Source organism: Myxocyprinus asiaticus, chromosome 49 (assembly GCF_019703515.2).
Source record: "Myxocyprinus asiaticus isolate MX2 ecotype Aquarium Trade chromosome 49, UBuf_Myxa_2, whole genome shotgun sequence".
In the NCBI taxonomy this organism is placed as follows: Eukaryota; Metazoa; Chordata; class Actinopteri; order Cypriniformes; family Catostomidae; genus Myxocyprinus; species Myxocyprinus asiaticus.
The window spans coordinates 20,101,940-20,127,352 of NC_059392.1; the positions used below are offsets into that span (position 1 = coordinate 20,101,940).

Consider the following 25,413-nt stretch of genomic DNA (forward strand, 5'->3'; position numbering starts at 1 on the left):
TCAGTATATCAGAGTTCAAACTGTCAAACTGTATAGGGATAATTCAAAATCTAATTTAAACCTAGAAATAAACAGAAAGTTTTAGGATTTTGACAAAGAATTATAACAGAAAAATCTGTGGACCCCACTCTTTGTCTGTATGTTTACACTGTTTAGCAATTTTCACACATCATATGAGATGCTTTTTATTGAACACTGTGGCTAAACATTCATTATTCATTACATCAATTATTAAAGTACAATTTCAAGCCTCCTGAATGTGCATAGAGTGTAATAAAAATATAAAATCTACATAACAACAAACTGAATGTTGTCACTTATATTTTAGGGTTAATAGTGTTAGTATACACAAAGGAATATAGTAGCGCATAGGAAAAAAATAGCAAGACATTAACATACTCATTACTACATTTTGTACATTTTCTCAAGAAAGTGTGAGTGGTGCTTGCCTGTGCAAAACTCGCAGAGTTGTTGGTGAATTGCTATGTAGTTGCTATGGTGTTTTGAATGGTTGCTAGGTGGTCACTACTGTGGCCAAAGTCAGAAATAGTCTACCCCCCAAGTTTGTATGATATTCTGGTCCCTAGATATGGCTCGGGTCCTTCCTTCGATTTAAGTCTATTGGATTTATCGTTTTCTTATCCACCAGGAAAATCATGAGCCCACCTTTAACAAGCACCACTAGTATGTTTTTTTTGTTTGTTTTGTTAGCTGAATATTAGCTGTACATAATTTTCTAAACAGTACATCCATGTAAGACATTTTGTTAACACTTTCCATTAATGTTCCCTTTGTTAAAGGTTTATAAATCATTAACTAATGACTAATAACTCATTTAAATTCATTATAAAGCATCTATGCAGTTATAACATCATGAATAAAAAGGGCGACATTCATGCAATACTTGCAAAATAGTTATCATTTGAACTTACATATTGTAAATGCTTAATAAATACACTTAACAAAAACATAAAATGGCCTAATTCATGATTTATATTACAATGCAGCAAAAATAGATAAGTCAGATTAAAAGGAGAGATTATGTCATTTTGCAGCAGTCTGCTTTGTGTTTATATTCATAACTGTAATGTCTTGACTTTCACTTTCTTTGTCACGCTGATGTGAAACGAATGATGCTACTGATGCTTCACAGCATATACCATATAATAAAGCCTGATGAGTATTAAATCCATACTGAACTTTATGTACATAGCTTTCTAATGTTGGCAACTAGTTAATAAATCATTCATATGTGTCCACTTTACATTAAGGTGCATTTTCATAGGTTATTAATGTAAAAAAAAAAAATAATTATAATTTATTAAGCATTTATAACATGTGAGTTAAATGGCTCTCTATTTGGCAAGTATTGCTGGAAGTCATCCTTTTTATGCATGTTGTTATAACCACATATCAATGATTTATAATGCATTTGTAAATCACTTATTAGTCATTAATGACCCCCTTTATAAACCCTTAACAAAAGGAACATTAATGTAAAATTTTACAGAAGTTTTCATGTGTGACTCTTAAACGAAGTAATAAAGTCCTTTTATTCTGACGTTGAAGACATTATAATGTCAACATTTACTGTATTATTAATGTATTAATGACAAATTAAATTCATTTTATATTATAATATTTTGCTTATACAAGTAATAGTACACATCTCTTCAACAAGCCACATCTTTTGAAATATCACTCATGTCTATAGCACAAATGGTGTGCAACAAGTTTTGCATCGAAAAATAATACGCAGGGGTTTCTAAAACCCCCAAACATACATTTGCCTAGCAAGCACCAGTAATAAAGCAACTACACAGCAATATTCAAGTACTGCGGGTTTCTTCATGGGGGCTTCTGTGGTTAGCACCTTACTAAGTGTTACATGTTTACAGTCATTTTGAGCCAGCTGACAGTGAGCGCGTTTACATGCAAACCAATACGCTGATGCCAAAAATCAGCTCATTCAAAAATTCTGACAACGCAAGAAAACTGGATTTACATTAAACTTGAAAGCATCATTATTATTATTATTATAAAAATAAACAGTTATGCACACAACACTTGCACTCTTGTCCCAGTAAGAATGTCAGTAAAGGTGTTTACATGCTGAGCGAAATTGGGGTAGCTGGCAAAAATCTACCTGTGGCGACTGGTTTTTGCTTAAACCGTTTATGACCTTACACCAATAAAGGAACTCTGCTTAAGAAATGTATATGATGACACACGTTGTTTGTTTATTAAGCATAATTAGGGACTTAAAACTAGATTTAAATGGAGCTCACACGGCCCTACAACACTAACCACTTTGGCCACTGGGGGCAGTGTTTCAAATTTCGGTATATTCTGTATTTTTGCTAAAGAAAAGTCGACCTACTCCGATTTTACTGTGAGATTAAGCTGGTACAGCATGTAATACAGTGAAGAGGAATGCATATTTTATGGACTCTACACCCCAACCCAAACCTAAGCCTAACCATTAGTGGAGTAAAAATGAAATGTTAGGGGGAAAAGTGCAACCTACGAATCACGCTTGTCACTGATTAAGCGAACGTGATTACTTCTCTCATGCTGATGACGCAATGCACTGCCTGTTGAGCCACGTGAAGGTAAACACACTGAAACCGATGTAAAAATGTCTGGTGGGAAATGTCGCATGTCAGTGACTTGCAAACTCTCGCCAATCCTAGTTCGCCGGAACTTTCGGAAACAGCATGCCAACTTCCTGTGCGATCATGTTGTTGGAAAGGAGGCTGCGGAATGCAGAAACTGGATAGAGAAAATAGTTTCTGCTTGGATCGAACCAAAATGAAAAACATTTAGTTTTTAGTCCCAGAGCATAATTGGTGTAAGACTGTGCACGTAGACGCACTCAGTTTGGCAGTTTTCAAAAAAATGGTATGAGCACCCTTTTCTAACTGTACTTAATGAGAATAATTACTACTGTACTATGACAAAATAAAACATAACTCCCAAAGTACAATACAGTGGCCCAAAAAAGTATTTTGACACTTAAGTCACAATTCAAATGTGTGAATGTCATTTTTTTCGCCATGCAAATATGGGACGCTTGAGCGCTTCAATACAGGTTGTGGGTCACCCTCAAATGTTTCGCCGTCCGACCGGGCGTTTTGACATCCATCGAGTGTCTCGCCACTAAAATACGGGACAACAGCAATTCTGGGACGTGTTCCGGCTAATACGGGATGGTTGGACACCCTAATCAAAACAAAATATCCCATCAACTGACATCTGCAAACAAATGATGCTAGAGCATTTCTCATAATTAACTTCCCTTTTCTGAGTCATTTTTGCTCAGTGAATTTCAATCAAGTGGTGTTGCAGTGATTTTTAGTGGATGTATGAAGTCCCTCAAGTTTGTAAGTGTCCCAGCAGAGTAACCACAGGTAGAGATCAGCACATTATTGACATGTTCCAGAAATGTTTGACAACCCGAAAGTGTCTAAATACTTTTTAGCTTATTTTTTGAACTGTATATTGCTTATCATTTAAAACCTAAAAACTTCCTTTTGTGCTTGTGCTATCTTTCCTTTAAATTTATATTTTAAGTATATAATGCAAGGACATTCATACATTGTTAAGTGTGGCTTAAGTTTCCAAATTATTTGGGGCCACTGTTCATTAGGTGTACATGAGGAAATGAGGAAATGAGGAAAAAAAAAAGTTATAATGTTTTAGTGGTCAATGCATGGTATATTTATGGTTTTATGGTTTTGACTATCTAATGGCAGCTACTTGCTGTATATCTCTCATCCGCCCACTTGGTGTCTGTTTTTGCTGAGGGAAAATGATAGCAGCATATTCCACTCCATCCTGGCCCTTTGATGTCAGCTCTGCAGGTTTTCCTCTGTCATGTCTTTCAGGTCTGTGTTGAAAGTCTAACTCGCCATACTCCACACAGCTGACAGATAAAGTTCTGGGTGTGCCACAACCACCCTGCAATTAGACAACAACATGAAGAAGATAAGTTGAAGACAACAAAGCAGTGTGAAAATGTTATTGCAACACTTTATAATATGGATCCATTCGTTAACATTAGTTAGGTATCATAAACAAACAATTAACAATATATTTTTTAACAGCATTTATTAATATTTGTTAATGTTAGTTAATAAAAATACAATTGTTCATTGTTAGTTCACAGTGCATTAACTAATGTTAACAAATACAACTTTTGATTTAAAAAATGTATTACTATATGTTGACATTAACATGAACTAACATTAATAAATGCTTAATAATTTTTGTTCATTGTTAGTTCGTGTTAACTAATGTTGTTAACTAATGTTAACAAATGGAACATTATTGTAAAGTGTTAGCTGTTAATGAGATGTTTAGTGAGATGAAGAGTTTGGAAACATACTTGTTGTGTTGTGCTGTTGTTCTGAACCGGAAGGTTATCTGCAGCAGAGAAACCATACAGTTTTATTTTTTTTATTTTTTTTATTTTTTTATTTATCTCATATAAAATCATCTGAAGGTGTTATAATGACATTTACAAAGTTAAAAAATAAAACTTTGAAAAAGCAACTAAAAACACATCAAATATTATGACCTGTCTTGTTGTCTAACTGGTTAATTATCAAACAATTTTTTTTTTTTTAAAGAGTTTTATTAATGACTAACAATTCATTTACAAATGCATTATAAATCATTGATATATATGGTTATAACAACATGCATAAAAAGGGTGACTTTCATGCAGTACTTTCCAAATAGTGAGCCATTTTACTTCACGTTTTAAATGCTTCACACCTATTTAACAGTTGTGAGTTGTAACTTATGTACATATAGTTCAGTATGATTTTATGGTAATTAGGCTTTATTAAATGAAATATGCTGTGAATGAGCATAAAGAGTTGAAAATTGTTTTTGCAGAGAACTTTAGGTAACTAGGACTATTCAAGTTGGGGCCCCACTTGCAGTAGCACTATTCTTTTGACATCAATGCGAAAAATCAAGACAAGACAGTAATGAATAAAAACACAAAGCAACTGCAGCAAAATGACATAATCCCTCCTTTTAATCTCACTTTAATAGTCTATTTGTGATACAATGTGAAATAAATCATGACTAAGGGAATTTTAAATTTATGGTTGATATTAGTGTTGAATAAGGGTATTTATTAAGCATTTATAACATGTTTGTAAAAATGCTCACCATTTGTCAAGAACTTAATTAAAGTTGGCCTTTTTATGCTTATTGTTATAACTAAATATCAATGATATGTATTATAATGCATTTATAAATGACTTATTAGTCATTAACGAACCCCTTATAAACCCTTAACAAAGTGAACATTAATGTAAAGTGTTACCCTCCTCTTTTCTATACACTGACAGTTTATAGTGACCATGACTGCCGAGCACCAAACAGGACAAAGCTTTAAAATCACATTTGCAATTGCATTCAGATTCAAAGATGTCATCATATGGCACCAGGTTTGACGTTACTGATGGTAAACAACACTGGTTCTTATGTGTTTCGAACTTTGAATTCGGCAACAGTCGGACGAAATTTCTGCTGCTGAAATCGGTCTTAGTCCACCAAAATTTAAACTGCCCCAAGTGGCCAAAGCTGCAAGTGTAGGTGTACTGTCCACAGAGTGGCGCCAAAAGCAAGTCGTATTTTTAGTTGTGAATGATGTAATCCAGTTAACAATGAATCTTTTATTAACTGTATCCCATAACTCAAACTCTAAACCTAACTGTCAGCGGAGTATAAATGTCATTTTAAACCTTCAAATCACGCTCATATTTGATTATGTTAACACGATTACTTTCTGGTTTCCATAGGACCAATTCCCATGTCTCAAGTTGTTCACGCAATGCGCTTTCAGCCAAGACGTTCTGTCAAATGTCAAAAAAGATCAAGTAAGCTTGACAAAGGGTTTGAAGAGCCATGAGGGTGAGTAAATAATGACAGTACTTTCGGTAAACTAATCCTTTAATATTCCACCATCAATTGACTAGTCATTTTTATATGCTCATTCACATATTTTATCTGCCAGAAAAAGGAACTTGTAATTGGGCAAAAATCTTTTCAGATTGTAATGAATAATGTAAAGAGGGTGGAATGAGGTCTTGGATCCCTATGCTCAAATGAATGTGTAAATACATAAAATGTATAAATACTAAATGTTACCTGATTTTCTGGGGCAGGTCCTATAGAACCAAAACAGCAGGCCCACAAAAAAGAGACATATACATATTATGAATGATGCAGTCAAGAAAACTGAAATTGAGATAGTTTTTGATGTCTCCGGTTCTGAGGGAGCAGTTCCTGTGGTTTCATTCACAGATGTGGGCATATTTTCTAAAAAAGAAAAAAAGAAAAAAAAAAAAAAGAAATCAAAGACTTTTTACCTTATTATGAATACATTTGAACAGGCTTCATCTTAATTTACTGTAAATGTAGACAACAAGTTCATAATATTAAACATAATGGGGAAAAGTCATTAAGAAGTTAGCCCACTGATAACACAGTTTATTTACACATTCTATGTTGTTTCAGCACTTGATACTAAAGAACTTATGCAAATTAGACACACACAAACATGCCCACCCAGTGCAATTAGCATGGTGCTCTACTACACATCTGGACATATGCCCAGTTAAAAATCGATCATCATTTGTTGAATTACTGCTGGCATATTCAGTGGAAAATGTACACAAATATCTCCTTTAAAGGTTCACTCAGTAGTTTTTTTTTTCATTTAAACATTTTACTTCTAAAGAAATGAGTAGTAATTTTGAAACATATTATGTATAAAACCATGACCACTCATGTGAGATGAAGAGTTCAGTCATATCAGTAAACTTATAAAAGATGTTTTATTCTACATGGAGCAGGGGCGCCTCATGCCACGTTAGAATCACATGCCCAGCAAAATAGTACTCGCTTAATCTCAGTAACTGCCCTGTTATTGGACACTTCCATTCATGGATTAAATTAATCCTGGCTTCTTCTACAATGGCATTTGTAACTAAAACCTACTGTGTTTGAATGATGCAGCATCCAGGCCACTAGGTGTCAGTGTAAACCAATGTAAATCACAAACAAACTACTGAGTGCACCTTTAAATATAATTCAGTTTACTGCTTTTCTTGCACGGTTGATAATAGCATAACTTTAATTGTGCCAAGCAAATAGCGTGAATTTTGGGAATAAAGCGCAATATATAAATCTAATTTAGTTGTGTTTCAGTGTTGAGGAAACTACTTTGAAGCGGTACCCACTTATAACTTAAAGTAGTTAAACTACAGTCAAGCTACTCTTAAAAAAGTAGTTAGCTACACTACAAGTTACTAACAAAAATTAGCTAACCTAATTTATTTAAAGAGGAACATCATTTTAGATATATAACAACAAGATTATATTATTTAATACTGAAATAATATCACCTGATAATTATATATTTAATTACGGTGACGTTCAATTTGAAAAAAATTTACTACTGTAACTATAGTTTAACCATGGTATTTATAGCAGAACCACATTAACCACAAAATAAACCATGTAACTATAGTAAAACCATGGTTAATTTTCGTAAAGGTTAAACAAATAGGCTGACAATATTAAATTGAACATAAATGTCTACTTTAAATGCACTAATAAACTAGAAAACACCCCATTTTATATAAATGAATCAAAATATAGTGATAAACAGCAGCAATTAACCAAATATAAAAAAAAGAAGGCAAAGTCTCTTTAAGGCTACGCAGAACTCATGGTAATCGGTGAATAATTAATGTAACTAGTTCATTTATATGAACCGACTCACTAAAATTAACCGGAACCGCAAAATATAAGAGAATTGTTTATTTTAACCGATTCACTAACTGTGAATGATTTGTTTTTCCCAGCACTACATGAGAAAGAGAAGACAGTTTAGGTGAGCATGTTTTATTACTCTATTGGCTCCGCATTAAGGTACTACGAGGCCCCGTGGCTTACCGTTTCACTGGGTCCTGCTAGTCATCTGCTGGTCATATTTAGGCAGCATCAAAGTAATCCATGTGACTCCAGTCGATCAGTGAATGTCTTCTGGAGCGAATCAATAAGTTTATGTAAGAAACAAGTTGATAATTAAAATGTATTTAACTTTAAATCGGCGCTTCCATCCAGGGCTCTGTCGCAGTTTGAAATGGCCGAACTCTTGCGTGAAGTTCGTTCTTCTGTTGTAAATAAGCGCCATTTCCGAATTCTCGCGTGAACTTGCCGACACGCTTATGTCACGCTTCGCGTCAGCTGCTGGCAGGGAGCGCTTTTCAAAAATTAATAACGTTTTAATTATCAATTTATTTTTACACAAACGTATCGATTTGCTTCAGACAACATTCATTGATCGACTGGAGTCGTGCGGATTACTTTTATGCTGCCTAAATATGACTTTTGGACCATCAAAGTGCTGGCACCCATGTATTTCTATTATAAGGACCTGACAGAGCTCTATCTTCTGCTGAAGAAAGACAGTCATACACATCTGGGATGGCATCAGGGTGAGTGAATAATGAGAGAATTTTCATTTTTGGGTGAACTATTCCTTTAATACGGCCCTGATCGGCTCCATTGCTGCGTTCACAATACAATGTGGCAAATGTTGCGTTTTGTGATGCAACAGCGCAACTCGTTGGAAAATTTGGCTTGTTACTGAAAAAGCGACACTATTGTGAAAAAAGCTGAGCTACTGTCACACTACTGAAAAATTTAGTAAAGTAACTTATAGTTACTTAGTTAAGTTACTACTTTTAGTTAACTATTCCCCAACACTGGTGTGTTTGTACTGAAAAGAATAACAACGGCTTAATTTAAATACTCATGGTGCAGTGCTATTTTAGCACATTCAGCACTTAAACTGAAGCCGCAGATTCGCTCTAGGTAAATATAGCGAACAGGTTCTGACACGTCAAAGACTGGACTATTTTTGTTTTCTTTTTGGAATTGAAGGTGCCAGAACACTGTGCCAAGTTGCGGCACGTCGTGCCGAGGTGCTGGAATGTCGTTCCAGACCGTTTAGCCCCACTTTAACCCCTGATTACAGGTTAAGATGCAGGTTTTTGCGCAGAGTTACCGTTCTTAAAAGTGGTGCAACTGTTTAGTGAATTTGCCCCATTGTTTTAAAATATTTAACAAACAATCAATTTAAAATATTTTCTGTGTGCCTTAATACAATATCGTAATGTAATAGAAAAACCTACCTGTTGATTTGTTAACAAGTTTGACTGTAAGATAAATTTTATTGCTCGGAATAAGAGGCCTTTTGCCTTCGTTATGCAACACGACATGATATATTCCCTTATCTTCTATGGTGAGATTTGTGATGCTCAGTGTAATGGCATTATTCACATTATCCACATTATTAAACAAAAATTTTCCCGAACCGGTAGAGTTAGCCCCGATCTTGTGACAATTTTCAATCTTGTTTTCATTTTTGTGCAGACATATGTGTCCTTTGGGAAGACTGCCTTTATCAGGATCTTGAAAAGTGAATGTAATGTTGACATTTCCTCCAGTTGTACCGTTAACTTGATCACATTCCACTGAAAAAAAAAACACACTGTCACTTTAAGAGAGCAATACATCATTAAATATAAATGATTATCATTCACATAAATGAGGGAAATCTAAAGTACTGATTTAATAACATTTACATCCAGCGTTATCTTTTTAGAGGTAAATCTGAAACATTTCAAATTAGATAGAGCGGTTGTTTTGCTGGTTTGTGTTAAGTCACATTTTCCATGAGTCAAAGGAAATTCTACGGTAATTCAATTCTCTTCTTGTACAATTCTATGAAGCCTTTTATTGAAATTATATTATAGTATACAGTGGCCCATTAATAATTTCATTAATTTTATTGAATCAGATAGCAAAACAGCGTCATCTCCAATCTCAGAATTAACTTTTTAACCAACTAATGTCAACTAATGTCAAAGTATCCAAATACTTTTTGTCTTCACTAATATCTATTGTTGTATCATGTCCAACCCAAAAAACTTCTTTTTGTGAAATATTACTAAACAAAATATTGCTGCTTGAAAAGTGTGCTAACACACACACAAAAAAAAAAGAAAAACACTGGCTTTGATATTTTATTATACAATAAGATTTAGAAGAAAAAAAATCAATAATTCAATTTTTGCCTTATTGTTAGAAACAAGCTGTAATGAAAGTACCATAAAGGCCACCAGGTCAAAATAAGCTAAATTTCAGACAAAAAGATAGTGCTGTCTTTTACTCACCTTTAATAAGGAAGTGCAACATGAATGAAAAGAGTATGAGTTTCTTCTTGAGGTTACACTTCATGCTGCACATGTAAGAGAGCAAATGGAGACAGGCAGCCACCGGAGATGCAAACGCCTTCCCGTTTCTGCTGATCTATGCTTTGCAATATCTTACTTTTGTTTACGAGAACACCTCTGGCTTTCAGGGGAGGTACAGACAGGAACTGAGTGTCATCACATTCACTTGCAGCAGCATAGCACATTTTTTTCTATATTTGTTCTTTTGTACCTTTTGTTCACTTTCAGATTGCCATCTCTGGAAACCAATTGAAGTAGACAAGGCAACTGAGAAAACAATATCTAAAGAGATCTTGAAAAGAATTATAGCAATGATGCTGTATTTTGTAAACAGGCCTATTTGCATATGTGTTGTTGTGATTGTGGTTTCAATGTAATATGAGGGGGATCCTACTCAAATAATTTAATCTCTCATGTGCTCATTGCCTCACCACAAGACCACCTAAAGATCCACAAGCCCACAGAGGAAGTGTATCTTGCAGACATTCCATTTACATGCATAAAATGCCAGAGAACAGACTACTTGGTGGGTTATTTTGATATTGATTCGCCAAGTAAAAAAGAATTGCACTTGATACTTTTGTTGACATCGTTTTCAAACACCTAGTTCAGAACACTCTTAAAAGGTTTGTGAATTCTGTCCTCCAAAATAACTTTTCAATAACATCATATTTCTGCCATCTCTTGGGTAAACAAGTGTACACCATAGGGTGCAACAGTTTTGTTCCAGAAGTTAAAATCCCATTCATTTTCCATAGACGAACTGATTTTCAACGATAACTGATAAACATTTAAAGACAGACCTACCGTGAGCTCCGAGATTGTTCATCAATGGTATATGCTTTCGCTGAAGCCATCAGTCTGCGTTATTTCAGCTTCATTGTTTAAACATTTGATAGCTGAATTCCTGATGAACAACTACATTACCCATGTTCCAGCAGAGAAACTTCACCAATCAGAGAACTGCAGCCAACAAAGCCCATGAAATGAGCCCAGGAGTAACTGCCTACTCTCTTGACGCACAGTAAATGATGGAATCAAGTCATATTTCGCAATAAATTTTAAATATATTTTTTCTTTACTTATAATCCACAATCTAAAATCAACAGTTTTATATATTCCCATTGTTTTTAATTCAACTATATGTCATTCATGGTTCTTCTGAGATTGTAGTTTGTGCCCTTGTGAAAGATGGTAAGTACACAGTCTTGTACCTTTGTCTTTTCAAATACTTTTTGCCTCAAAACTAAGTTTGCAATGTTGCGATTCACCTCATGGCTGGTTTGGTTCATGGCTTACAACTCTTTTATGGAGGATTTTATGACAAGCTAATGCACAAATACTTCCAGAACCCAAACGGCTGAAAAAGTGGACAGGCACTGTTGCGCTCTATAAAACCGCACCGTCAACTACTGTATATATTGAAGGGAGATTTTAACTGAATGGTTAAGCAGTCTTTTTTTTCAGGACAAGACAATTTTACATTTATAAAATTTATTCATCACAATATTAGTTGGACAAAACAATAAAGCCGTTCAGCCATGAAGTCAATTTGTAGGCGAACCCAGAAGGCTAATTCTGGAATTTCCTATGGATTTTAGGGGTTTCTCAATTTATGCGTAAAATAAGGTCTGTGGTAAACATTTCTTTTAAATACTTGGACGTTTTGTTCTACAACACAAATGACAAACAGTCATACCCCAATCGTGAATTTTGATGCTGCCGTTTTTAAAATAAATAAATAAATAATATTGCTAACAAGTTGCTGAATTAAAAACTACAACTACCACAAGCATTTGAGTGTACATGCCTTACAAAATGGAAAAACGCTGTAGTCCTTATCTAGCAACTTGTTCGCTTCATACTTTTTTTTTTTAAAACACAGTGGCTTATTTATGTTTTATAGCTAAATGTCCAAGTATCTTAAAGTAATGTTTACCACAGACCTTATTTTACTCATAAATTCAAAATGGGCATAAAAAAAATAAATAAAAAAAAATCATAGGAAAACCAAAGGGAATCCATGGCTCGAAAATGCTAATTCTCTTCCAGGTTTTTGGACTACAACCTGAACAGCACTAGTTGAATATTTTTGGTTACTTAAATTTATGCTATTTCATGAATTGTTTTGTGTTTCATAATAGACCAATCCTTTGGCAACGTCACCGTTTACGTCAAACGCGGAAGTGGTGGCCGGACCCGTGCGCAAACAGTTAACTTTTATCGGATTCCGTTGTTGAAAAATGATTTCGAGGGCACTCGTAGATGGCTGTGGCTTCAAGCCATCAATAGAGCTGACTGGACTGAGGAGATCATTTCAACTCATGGCTTTGCAGCAAACATTTATTGTGAACATTGTTTCAGGTACCCTATTAAAAGTGCACTCAGTAATTTTTTCCTCATTAAAAAAGTGTAACTCCTAAAGATACGAATTGTAATTTTGCAATATATGTAGGAAATCATGAGCACTCACATTAAAATGAAGACTCCAGTCATATCAGTAACCTTATAAAAGCTGTTTTATTCTACATGGAGAGGGTCCACACATGGGGGCTGCCATTTTAGAATCACATGACCAGCTGAATACTACTCGCTTAATCTCAGTAACCATCCTGTTATTTGACACTTTCACTCATTGATTAAAGTAATCATGGCTGACTGTGAATACTAAATTTCTACAATGGCATCTGAAACTGAAAACTATTGATTTTAAATGATGCTGCATCCAAGCCGCTAGGTGTCACTGTAAGTCCAAGATGACACAAAGACAAAAGTTATTGAGTGCACCTTTAACTCATAGCATTATAATTGGACAGCTAAAAATATGTGTGTATTTTTGATGGTTTTGTGTCGTACTTTCGTTTTATTGTCTAATCTGTCAAATCCAACACAAGTTTGCCACCACTTGCTGCGCATGCGCTGACATTTTTGTAAACAATGGGATTTGTCTATTGCTTTACTGTTTAAATGTTACTGAAAAGCCTGTAATAGAAAAAAAAAAGTTTTTTAGGATTAAAAAGTTTGACAACTCTCCCCTGTAGGCCTACTTTGCTCATTTTGCAACAGTTTGAAGGCAATTTTGTAGCACCACAAAACTTAGCGACCTCAAAATACATCAGATCGACACTAATGGTTATTTATTTTATGTTAACGAACCAACGTCGTTTTTACGCTTCACACTTTCGTTTTGAAGAAGTAAAGAATGAAAGAAAGAAACGATTTAACCCTCTCAACATTTGCAGCCATTGAACGCGCTCTTATTTTGCCCATGACGTCATCACGTCAGGACGTTCCCCGGATAAAACCGTAAACGTTGTTATTATGACAACGACAGTAAGCGAAAGTATCTGTGCACGTCTGTCGTTGCTGTTCACTGTAGCTGAAGTTGATTTAATTCATGGCGCGCTCGGAGGCTGCAGCAAACACGTATCTCATTAGACCCAATTACAAACACAAGTAAGATGAACTTCTTTTGCTTTTAAATGTCTGTATCTTTTAGCCAGCTTAAACAAAGTACAAAAAATAAAGCTTAGTGAGCTGTCTACCTAGAAAGCATGTTTGAGTTTCAGTGCCTCTAACTGTATTTTTGATCAAGTATTTACTTTAAACAGACGTTCAAACAATATAATATTCGGACCGTTTGTTTCCCCATGTTCGATAGGTTCAAGGCAGGAGTGGCAAAAGAGTGTATTAGAGAAATCCTGAGAGATCAGCTGTCTGGAGTGCAGTATAATCCAGAGGAGGTTCCCACACTGTCAAGATCTTTAGCAGACTCGATTAAAAACAAACTGAAATGTAAGAGATGAGATATGAGTCTGCATATATAGAGAGTGAGGTTCACAAGTGACTAGGATTTAAAACTGGAAAAAGAAACAATGTTTTAGGATTTTGAAACATTATGATGTCAAATTAATATGTCATATTTAAGATTCGGCTCTATTTTTAAGTCACTAAATCAAATGTAAGCAAATTCGTGACATTGACCATGTGAAATTCTGGACTCCACTTGAACCTCACCGTTTATAGAGAAACTACAGTATAGATCACGTATATGTGTTTCCTCCCCCCCATAAACAGATGTGGGCTTTGACAGATACAAGCTCATTGTGCAGGTGGTAATCGGAGAGCAGCGAGGAGAGGGGGTTAAGTAAGTGCAATGCTTCACATGTTACATTCCTTGTGGTTATAGAGCTAAAGTAGGGATGTCAATCGATTAGAATTTTCAGTCGAATTCATTACATGATGTGCCGATTAATCACAATTAATTGCATATATCAATAAATATAATATATAATAAATGTCCAAATTCAGAATCATTACAGCGCCTGCAGGATTTAATCTGAGGGTACACTCAGAAATCTGCCATAGAGGTCTGCACGGGCCTTAAAATGAAACCCGAACCCGACCCTTACCCGAGATCCTACCTGCCCCGAACGATAGGCTACCGTCAGATTTTAAGCCCGAACCTGACCCAAACCTGAAATCGGTTGCTATCTAATTTCTTCTCCTAGCAAGTACTGCTGCAGTAGGCTATATTTTATGTAAGCATATAGGCAACATTCTTAACAGTACTGAAACTTCACTTGGTGCAGAACAATCTGGAATAATATGAAACACTGCAACAGTCCCCTCTATGCAGCCTGAACTTGTTTAGAATGTTGAATCTTTGTGACAAGTGCGCTAAAAACAATCTAGATGCAGAACAAAGAATGAAACAGAGTGTCTTTCTTTTTAACTTCTCATGGTGTTTAAAATGTGCCCGTCCTGCTTGAGACGCTGAAGAAAAAGCGAGACGCGGTGCAAATGTCAAAGACATTCAACCAGCATGTGTTTAAAGAATGGGAAAACAGAACAGACGGGCGCAAAAACACTTTCGGTGTGAACGGCCCCTAACCCCTTTCATTTATACAAACCCGAAGTTGTACTTGAAAGGTCCCGTTGGGCCTGGGTCGGGTTGCAGACCTCTAAATCTGCCTAAAAAAACCTTTTATCATGCTCCCCCATAAGAGATTTAAATGTGTTTTTTTTTTTGTGCAAAAAAACAACACCAAAGCATTCAATTCTGGTGACTTTGAGATAAGCATTAATTTATTTTCTCGAGGATGAGTAGCATTCATGAAACTATTGGCTAACTATTGTTAAGTTTCCACTGTATGCAGTGCTGTTTGTTCTCTGTATTCGTAAAAATTCCGATACTGCTTTACTGTGTGAAAAACCGCCCCAAAGGATTCAGTGAGAGAGCGCTCAGAACAAATTGTACTGAATCACGAATCGATTCAGACCATTTTGCAAGCCCGTTTGGCCAATTCACTGAAAAGAACCGACTCAAAAGAATTATGAATTCGCAAATTGGGCATTGTTAGTTCTTTTAAACAGCCAACAGAAATACGGGACATATTTCGTGATTGATGAAATATTTCTTATGTCAGTCAGAGCGCTTATGGTACGCTCAGTGCGTACAGCCGTACAGCTGCAGGCGCCACTGATTACATCATATACATATATTCTAGCAGCAGACAAGTGAAGCATTTAGACCAGGGGTTGGCAACCTTTTTGACATGGAGTGCCATTTTTTATTTTCCTGGTCAATGGCTGTGACAATTTTATTTATGTGACATTTTTCGCACCTGCATTCCAATCTACATCTTGATGTAATCCTTCCTCACGATCACGCGACTCGTGATTCAAGAGTCTGTTTTGTATACTGCAGTCTCGTCACATTTTAACTTTGTGTTAAGCCTCCTATTCACCTCATGAAAACGCTGCGTGATCACGAGGAAGGTTTACATCAAGATGTAGATTGGAATGCAGGTGTGGAATTTATATAAAGAAAATGGTCTACTCCTCTTTGGCCGTTGCTGGCATGCCAGTGATTACCCCTCCACGTGCCAATGCTGGCACACGTGCCATAGGTTGCCGAACCCTGATTTAGACAATACAAAAACAACAAAAAATGTGCAGTCATAATGTTATTTATTTCATTTCCATATCATTGAACAGAACCCTATTATTGGCCGACTTCCTCTGTGCTATTTTTTAATTGTTTGTCACTTTGGTTGCGTTGCGTTTCACTAGTTTTCAGTGTCTCTAAAGCATAATAGACCAATCCTTCAGCAACATCACCGCTTACATCAAACGCGGCTAGTTTTTAATTGATGTGTGCGTCAGGTGCTTCGACAAAAAAGCTTGAAGCAGGTGCTTCCTCGCTCAAGCATCCTCTGTAAGCTTCCTCCGTCCTTGGCCCTTGCCTCCTCGCCTCCTCGCGTTGCAATTAGAGAACTGATACGGCCTTCATAATGGCGGACTTTGTCGGTTTCCGGGTCACGGGCTCAAGGACAGAGTAGTGAGGAAACAAGGATGCACAATTTAAGAAATGAGAAGCACCCTTTGAGTGCAAGAGCGCATCATCTGTGGAAGACTGTGCTGCTCTCGTTTGTTTGACGAGGCGTGTTGACTTTATAGCTGGTTTTCTGCATTAATTGGTAATAAATGTGACCTCATCTTCATGAAAGTCACAAGTATAGACAAACACAGTGTCCCTAAGCTAACAACACACAAACAATTATAATCTTTCATGTCTTTATTAAACACATCCCATTAAACATTCACAGTGCTGTGGGAAAAAGTAAGTGAACCCTTGGATTTAATAACTGGTCAGTCTTTCTTTGGCAGCAATAACCTCAACCAGGTTTCCGGTAGCTGCGGATTAAACCTTTACAACGTTCAGAAAGAATTTTGGACCATTCTTCCTTACAGAACTGCTTCAGCTAAGCCATATTATTAGGATGTCTGGTGTGAAAGTCTCTCTTGAGGTCATTCCACAGCATCTCTATTGAGTTAAGGTCTGGGCTCTGACTGGGTCACTCCAAAAGGTGGATTTTCTTTATTTTTAAGCCATTCTGTAGTGGATTTACTTAGATGTTTAGGGTCATTGTCCTGCTACATCACCCAACTTCTACTGAGCTTCAGCTGGTGCACAGCCACCCTGAAATTATCCTGTAGGACAGTGGTTCCCAACCCTGTTCCTGGAGGCCCCCCAACACTGCACATTTTGTGTGTCGCACTTTTCTGACACACCCAATTCAGGTCTTGAAGTCTCCACTAACAAGCCGATGAGTTGAATCAGGTGCGTTTGATTAGAGAGATATCCAAAAAGTTGTGTTGGGGGGCCTCCAGGAACAGGGTTGGGAACAACTGCTGTTGAATATCTTGATACACTTGGAAATTCATTTTCCCTTGATGATGCTAAGCGGTCCAGGCCCCGAAACAGCAAAGCAGCCCCAAATCATGATCATGAGCACTTCACTCTTGGGCTGATGTTTTCATGTTGGTATGCGGTGATCTTTTTACACCATACATAGTGCTGCGTGTTCTTCCCAAACAATTCAACCTCAATTTCATCAGTCCACTAAACATTTTCCCAGTAGTGAAGTGTCAAGGTGGTCTTTGGCAAACTTCAGGCATGCAGCAATGATTTTGTTTCAAAGCAGCAGCTTCCTTTGTGGTGTCCTGCTATTAAACTAAGCCTGAATCAAGACAATTTAAGATTGAAAGTTTTTATTTTATTTTATTATTATTACCTTACAGACATATGCAAAACAGTTTGTTTCCTTAAAGCAGAGCAGATCACTCTCACGCTTCAAACGGACATTCGATCCCTCGTGCGTCTCTCCCACTCCTGGTTTCACGTTCAACCGAACTCATTGAACAATACCTGTGGCTTCTAGTGTGCAATCATATTTTAGAGCTCCTTGTGTCAGTGAAGAGATTTCCATTTGCCCACGTTACATAGGTGTAGGATGTCGCGTGTATTGGATAAAACAGAAGCTAAAATAATTTTTACAAAAATAAAAAATGTCCCATCTCCACGATGCACATCGTCATGTTTTTGAACCGCGATGCATCGTGCCACAATAAACTGTTACACCCCTATGAACAGAGATGTTATCCAGTTCCAATGATTCCTTCAAGTCTTTAACTGTCACTCTAGGGTTCTTTTGAGACTTCATTGAGCATTCTGCGGTGTGCCCTTTGAGTCATCTTCGCTGGACGGCCACTTCTAGGTATAAAAGCCACAGTACTAAATAGTCTCCATTTATAGACAATTTGTCTAATTGTCGTTTCATTAATTGGATGCCAGGTTTGCCAACTCCTGACTCTAATTAGCTTTCTTTGATGTCGTTAGCCTAGGGGACACATACTTTTTCCAGCCTACACTGTGAATGTTTGAATGATGTATTCAGTATGTACAAGAACAATACAATAATTTGTGTGTTATTTGTCAAAACAGATTGTGTTTGTTCATTATTGTAACTTAGATGAAGATCAAACCAGATTTTACAAATGTATACATAAATGCAGGTAATTCCAAAGGGTTCACATACTTTTTCTTGCCACTGTAATTAAGCACACCAAATTAACATGTTAAATCAACAGCTAAACTTAAGTTAGTTCTGAGAAGAAAGAAAAAACCAAACAAACAGTAGGTAACATGTGAGAGGTATGTGCCCAGATGTATAGCTGTGACCCTAGAGTTGTTTGTCACATTTCTGAGGTTTCTACTGAGTGCCCTTGCCCTGATCTTTGTAGGACGCCCACTCTGAGGAAGATATAATCTATCTTCCCGACATTGGTCTGATGTTATGAAACCAATATTGCAGGGCAGCTGAAACCTACTTTCCTGTTGAATGTATTGGCAGGTCTAACTCTAGTCAAAGTCTTTTCAATAAGCTATTTCCCCAGATATTTAGGCCCTACCTATTTCAAAAGTATTGATTCATCATTCTGTTAGAAACAATGGCTATGGAAAAAGTTGTTTTATATTGTAAGACATGCCTTTTTAATCATACTTAAATAAAGACTACATTTAAGTAGTGCTTGAGTGCTTTATTACATTTATAAAACTAGTTATAACTTAAAATTAATACTAAGCACAAATTTTCATTTTCATTCAAAGCAAAGTCAATAAGTGGCATCCTTCAGCTTGAAGATATAGTCCCTGACATGTAAACTAAGGCTCACTGACTACAAATGTGCTGAGACGGTTAATTGTGTCACAGGAAGATCGCAGCAAATCTCAAAGCTCGCAACAGATGCGTCCTATGTCCTCTTGTCTTTCTGAGTTCATTCTTCCAAGGCAGCTTGACAAGACTGATCTTAATAAGAACACAAGTCTTTACTCTGAGTTCTTAGCATTGAGAAACACCCTCAGGCTCTAAAAGCTTCACTACCGAACTTTGGGCTCTGTAGTGACATACAGTATGTGGTTAAAACCAAAAATGCAAGCAATTTGCCGAGGAACATTTTACGTGAGTTGTGTTTCATCACTGCTTTTCTGCAAGATACACTTTGCACTATGGAGGGCCAAATTACTCAAAATTAAATAATTAAATAAGTATTTAAATAAATCACTTATATTAATACATAATAAAATTGTTAAACAAACAAAAAAATATTATTAAATCACTAAATACATCAATAAACTTCCCCCATATTTCATTTGAGCACTAGTTTGTGTCCATTTTCATTTTAACATGATCTTTTTGTTGATTTTCATTTAAGTGCGAGCTTTGTGTCTTTTCATTTTTAGGGTTACGGCTATCAGCTACACTTAACGACAGTGGGCTATTTTATTTTCAGGGTTACCAAAGACATGGCTAAAATGGATGCAAACCAGTGCTACAATGAAATACAAAGGGCATTTAGGGGCATTATTACGATTTAATGATTCATTTAAGGATTTTATAGTTTTTGTTTTAACAATTTAATTATGTATTTAATGTATTTATTTATTGATTTAATTTTGAGTTATTTGGCCCTCCATATTGCGCTGTTGAATTGATTTTTTTCCTGTCTACATATGTTTTAATTTCATAGGATGGCTGCACGCTGTTTCTGGGATGCAGATACAGACAGCTATGCTCAAGATATTTATATGAATGTAAGTGAAGAATTGATTTAGCTGATTTTTATAGTAGGACATGATTTTGAAATGTGATTTTTGTCCCTTACCTTCTCATTTCTGGATTATTTTTGTCTTTTCTTACAGGACAGTTTGTTCTGTGTGGCAGCTGCCTTTGGTGTTTATTACTACTGAAGGCACAGAGGATATAAGAACCAAATACATTATTTTTGTGATATTTATACAGACAAACACATCCACCCAGGGCAGGAAGCCATATTTATCTTTCTTAGTTTCTTATCTCAAAAGCCTTTACTACAATATTGCTACAACACTTAATATAGTAGTAAGAAATATGACACTTTAATCAGCTTTAAAAGTTATCAGAAATTGTCAAAACAATTGATTTATACAGAATAAAGACAAAACATCATGAAGTTCCTGAATGGTGAGAATTACTACATCACATTGGTTAATCCTCCTATGGTACTGTATTCGGTCATTTTTGACCTAAATAAATTTTCCTCATTTAATAAAAATGTTTTCCTTTATCTGAGCATTACATGACTTGGTGAATTTACCTCCATTTGCCATCTGAACATAAAACATGTATATATACAATGATAATTGTGCTTTATTCGATAAGTCTAAGTGGTCGTTAAAAAAAAGTATCGACACCTTTGGTATTTGTGGTCAAAACTGACCGACCATTGAAAATGAATGGGAAAGAACAAAAACAGAACTTTTTTTTTTTATCTGTCAAATACATTCAATAAATCAGCCACAAAGCAGAACAAAAAATAAAAACAGACCGAAATTACAGGGTGAGACTCTAAAACATCCTCAGTGCAAAATACACACCCACTCACTCACACACAAACACACTTACACACACACACACAAAAAAACATTAAATCAGTCACATTGCTAAACACACACACTCAGAAATCAAAGGGTGAGACGATAACACACTCACAATGCAGAACACACAAACACACACACGGAACGAAAGCATCAATAAGTTGCAAGTCATGCTTTTCCATCTGATGACAGAAATCTGACACACACACATTTGCAAAATACATTTTTACTATAGAAAGGTTGAAATTGCAAAATGTTTACTTGAATTTTCAGAATTTTGCAGTTCATTTTTGTTTATTGATGTTCATTTTCTTAACATTATTATGCATTTACTTTGAGTTATTAATGGTGTGAGTGAGGGGCCCTCTGCTGAATGGTTAAGGTAAATACAAGTGACAAAAGTCAATATTAAACCCTTCTAGGCCCAAAGTCAAGTCATGGGTGCTTTGAGTACACAGTTTTACGGGGTGGGGGTCCAAAAATCTGAGACTGTATCGGAAATCATTTTTTCTCTCTCATGCAAACCTGTCAACATACAGAATGTTTTAGGATTTTCAAAAATGTTAAATTAAAATGAGGAAGACATAAGAACAAAATATCTCCTCAGAATTCTCCAACACTTCTCCAGGACAAACAATTGTTTGTGTATGAGGAGAAATGACAATTTCACCAGCCAGTAATCTTTTTCCTGGGAGTGCATAGAGAGTAAAGATAGAAGCTTCTATCTGATCTGCAATAGGTTATCTTTGCAGATGGAGAGTTAAATAAATTGGATAAGATTTTTTTTTTTTTTTTTTGTCTATAGATGTCTCCATTTCTATCCCAATATTGTTTTTAGCGTAGCATATATCCTTCTGCTCACTGCAAGCACAGTTTGGCATTTCAGATTAGATTCAGCAGCTCTATTTTCTCAAGCTTTCAAATGTCGTTGGTTGTAACAGATCAGCGCTCTACATAGTAGCTCAGGATAAAGTTTTACCTTTCAACAAAGAGAGAAAAAAAGCTACTTTATATGTCCTGGAGGGAAAGGAGTTTGGCTGTTGGGCAAATAATAATAAAAAGAATGTGATAGGAAGAAACAAACAAAAATTCTCATATTTTTATGGCAATTCTTTGGAAAATTATATACTTTAAAAAAAGAGGGGTTGCATATAGTGGTGAATGAAAATTAGAACAAGGTGACGGATGGATAGATAGATAGATAGATAGATAGATAGATAAATAGAAGTTGTGGCAAAATGTTGATTACCAAAAAATAGTTTTGACTTGTCCCTCCTTTAAAAAAAAAAGAAAAAAAGAAAGAAATCGAGGTTACAGTGAGGCATTTACAATGTGGGGCCAATGTTCGGAGGGTTTAAAAGCAGAAATGTGAAGCTTATAATTTTATAAAAGCACTTACATTATTCTTCTGTTAAAACTCATGTATTATTTGAGCTGTAAAGTTGTTTAAAAAAGTTTGTTGGTTTAAGGGTTTACAGCGTTACGTCGTCCTGGCAACAAAGTTGTATAATTTGATAAAACTTTACATAGAAAAGGTTAGTAAGAGATATTATCACACTAAAATCATGTTAACACACATATTGTTTATGTCCTGTGGCTATAGTTTTAAAATGGTGAGTATTTTAACGTTTTGTTGGCCCCATTCACTCCCATTGTAAGTGCCTCACTGGAACCCAGATTTTTGCTCTTTTTTTTTTTAAGAAAAAGGAGGGACAAGTCAAAATTCATTTTTTGTGGTAATTAACATTATTGCCACAAATTATGTTGATTGAGCTTAATGTGTATTGAACCCAAAATATTGCTTTAATTTTTTACATAAAAAAAAAAAAAAAATATTGCCTAATCACATGTCAGGGTAGTGTAACCAACACAGAGTACATCAATTTTGTTGTCACCAGTGTTGGGTGTAATCCTATTACAAAGCAATTAGTTACTGTAATCTAAGTAAAAAAAAAGTAGTGTAAGACATTGCATTTTAAATTCTTGTAATCAGATTACAGTTACTGGCTTTCAATTAATTTAATTACTTTTAAAGTCCCTCTCCAGTCACTGGTTTAACCCCTAAAAACTCATCTTTGTTAATCAAAATTACATATATATATATATATATATATATATATATATATATATATATATATATATATATATAAAATGTTCCATGAAAATAATCCCTTCATGCCTTAAAATGGCTTAAATATAACTCCAGTGCCTCTATTATTATGCACGGATCTATGAATATGCAAATTAATCCCCGTCTCCATCTCTGTTCACCCCTGCACCATTTGCCTGCAGCTCAGGCTCGCTGTGTCCCTAGGATAAATTGATGGAACCGTGTTGGGCTTCAATATAAGTTTAGTGGCAAAACCCATCTGTTTTGGGGTAAAATTTTCAAAACAGTTCTCTGGAAAATGACTACTGCAAACCCGAGTTTTCTCTGGAAGTTTTGATGGGACATTACGATTTTCCAAATAAACTGCACCCATTTATCTCAGATTTTCAGATCCTTTGGTAATACATGAAGGCTCTCCATTTGTACTTTTGCAACTTTGCATGTCTTGCAAAATACTGATACATAGCTACACCTAGATTCTTCTGATACCCCTTGTTTCACCGTAGCTTATGCTATTGATATGGAAAGCCCCACCCCGCAAGTTGATGGAATTGGTTCCTTAGGTTTGTGATGTATGAAACCCTGGCTGTCTGAATCCATGTTTTTGAGATTGTCTTTGGTACACTGCAGTTCCAAGGCGAAAATGTTCAGCCATGGCATTGACTGCTGATTTCACTCATGTCTTCTAGCATATAAACAACACCATATGGTCAGGTAAACAAGGTTAAAAACCTGATTTTCACTGGAGGGGGTCTTTAAGTACATTATGGGTTAATGCTTAGGCTATTTCTAATATAGGCTATTATTTATGTAGAATACATGAATCATTGTGAAGGAGAAATGTGAGGTGCTAAGTGTATGACTGAACAAGAAAGAAATATTGATATTATTTTGAATTTTATCTCTGTAGCTGCATACTTTGGAAAACAATGATGTTAGGAAACTGAAAACTGAGTTTTGGAACTCAAACGGATTAATGTGAATGTGGCCTTAGTAAGTCAAAAGTTTTGTTCAAGAAAAAAAAAAAGATCAAACATACTAAACTAACACTGATTAAAAAGATGAAATTTCTAAGAACTCAACACAACCATTTTAAACCCGTTTATATACTGTATATATATTAGTGCTGTCAGTCGATTAAAATTATTACTGTAATTGCGTTTAATCAATATAATTTTTTAAATCGCGATTAAACACATATTTTGAAAGTGTTGAAATTTGACACTATATATACATCTTTTCCTGTCAAAATGTGTTTATTTCTGTCTTAGGAAAGAAAACAAAACAATATGTAACAATATAATGCTTTATTATAATTTTCCAAACAAAGCCTTCCACAGTATAAAGATAGAAATTATCTAAAATGCACCAATTCAAGGAACTAAGTGGGAGTTTGACTACATGAAAGAACTAGTCTACCTATAGGTTATATTTTCATTGCAATGGGCATTAAATCTCTTAAACTCAAATCCTCCACAATATTAACCTGCCAGTAGACTGTGGCTATCTGCTTTGTTACAGCAATCATAAAGCTACGTTCATGATTTGCGTCAGTGCCACATAAAAAGCGCTTGCAGACAAAAATGTCTCATTCTGCATTTTAGTGATAGTTAAGATGATGTGCTTCTGTGATAATTAAAATGCACCTTACTTAGGCTGAAAAAGTACTTGATTTCTATCACCATCTGGGCTTGTTTTGTACAACAAATAGCGTTAAGAGGTCCTTTCTCCATCATTTGATCACTGACATGGCTGTTGTGTGTGTTAAGAAGTGTGCGTCAGTGAAATGACTCTGGGCAGACATATCACAAAGGTTCTGCCCTTCCAACCAGTGTTTATTCAGGTTTATGCTGTATTAACGGTGATTTTGTTGATTACGATATACTTTATATATTTCTCCTTTTCACAATCTCACACAGCCTTATTTGACCCTAATTGACCCTAACTCAAGGGAGAAATCGCCCATCCATGGTACCTATGGTAACAAATCTCGGTTACCATAGGTACCCATTCATTCCTCGAAGGAAAAAGAAGACATTTCAAATTCATTTGCCAATTTTCAGAAAGAAAACCATGCCGAAAATGTATGTGATGTGTAAACAAGGTACCAGGATTTGTTTCCCCCACAATAAACCATGCCCCCCATAAATTTTGCATCACAAACTTGAAACAATATCTTTTTAATTTAAAAAAATTGCCTCAAAGGCTTTGAT

The 25,413-nt window shown here is 35.6% G+C and overlaps 2 protein-coding genes across 2 annotated transcripts; one reads left to right on the forward strand and one right to left on the reverse strand.

Moving 5' to 3' along the window:
• Positions 1-202: 202 nt before the first annotated feature.
• LOC127438152 (uncharacterized) lies at positions 203-10,392 on the reverse strand. The gene is made up of 5 exons (XM_051693499.1): positions 10,269-10,392; positions 9,225-9,566; positions 6,169-6,339; positions 4,388-4,425; positions 203-3,960 (listed from the first exon to the last, which is right to left on the reverse strand). Exons 1-5 carry the CDS (start codon positions 10,339-10,341, stop codon positions 3,742-3,744), a joined length of 843 nt encoding a protein of 280 aa, XP_051549459.1. The 5' UTR covers positions 10,342-10,392; the 3' UTR covers positions 203-3,741.
• A 3,238-nt stretch (positions 10,393-13,630) lies between these two features.
• dynlt2b (dynein light chain Tctex-type 2B) lies at positions 13,631-20,785 on the forward strand. The gene is made up of 5 exons (XM_051693508.1): positions 13,631-13,784; positions 13,990-14,123; positions 14,406-14,475; positions 20,205-20,268; positions 20,377-20,785. The coding sequence occupies exons 1-5, from the start codon at positions 13,726-13,728 to the stop codon at positions 20,422-20,424; spliced, it is 375 nt and encodes a 124-aa protein (XP_051549468.1). The 5' UTR covers positions 13,631-13,725; the 3' UTR covers positions 20,425-20,785.
• Positions 20,786-25,413: the final 4,628 nt, after the last annotated feature.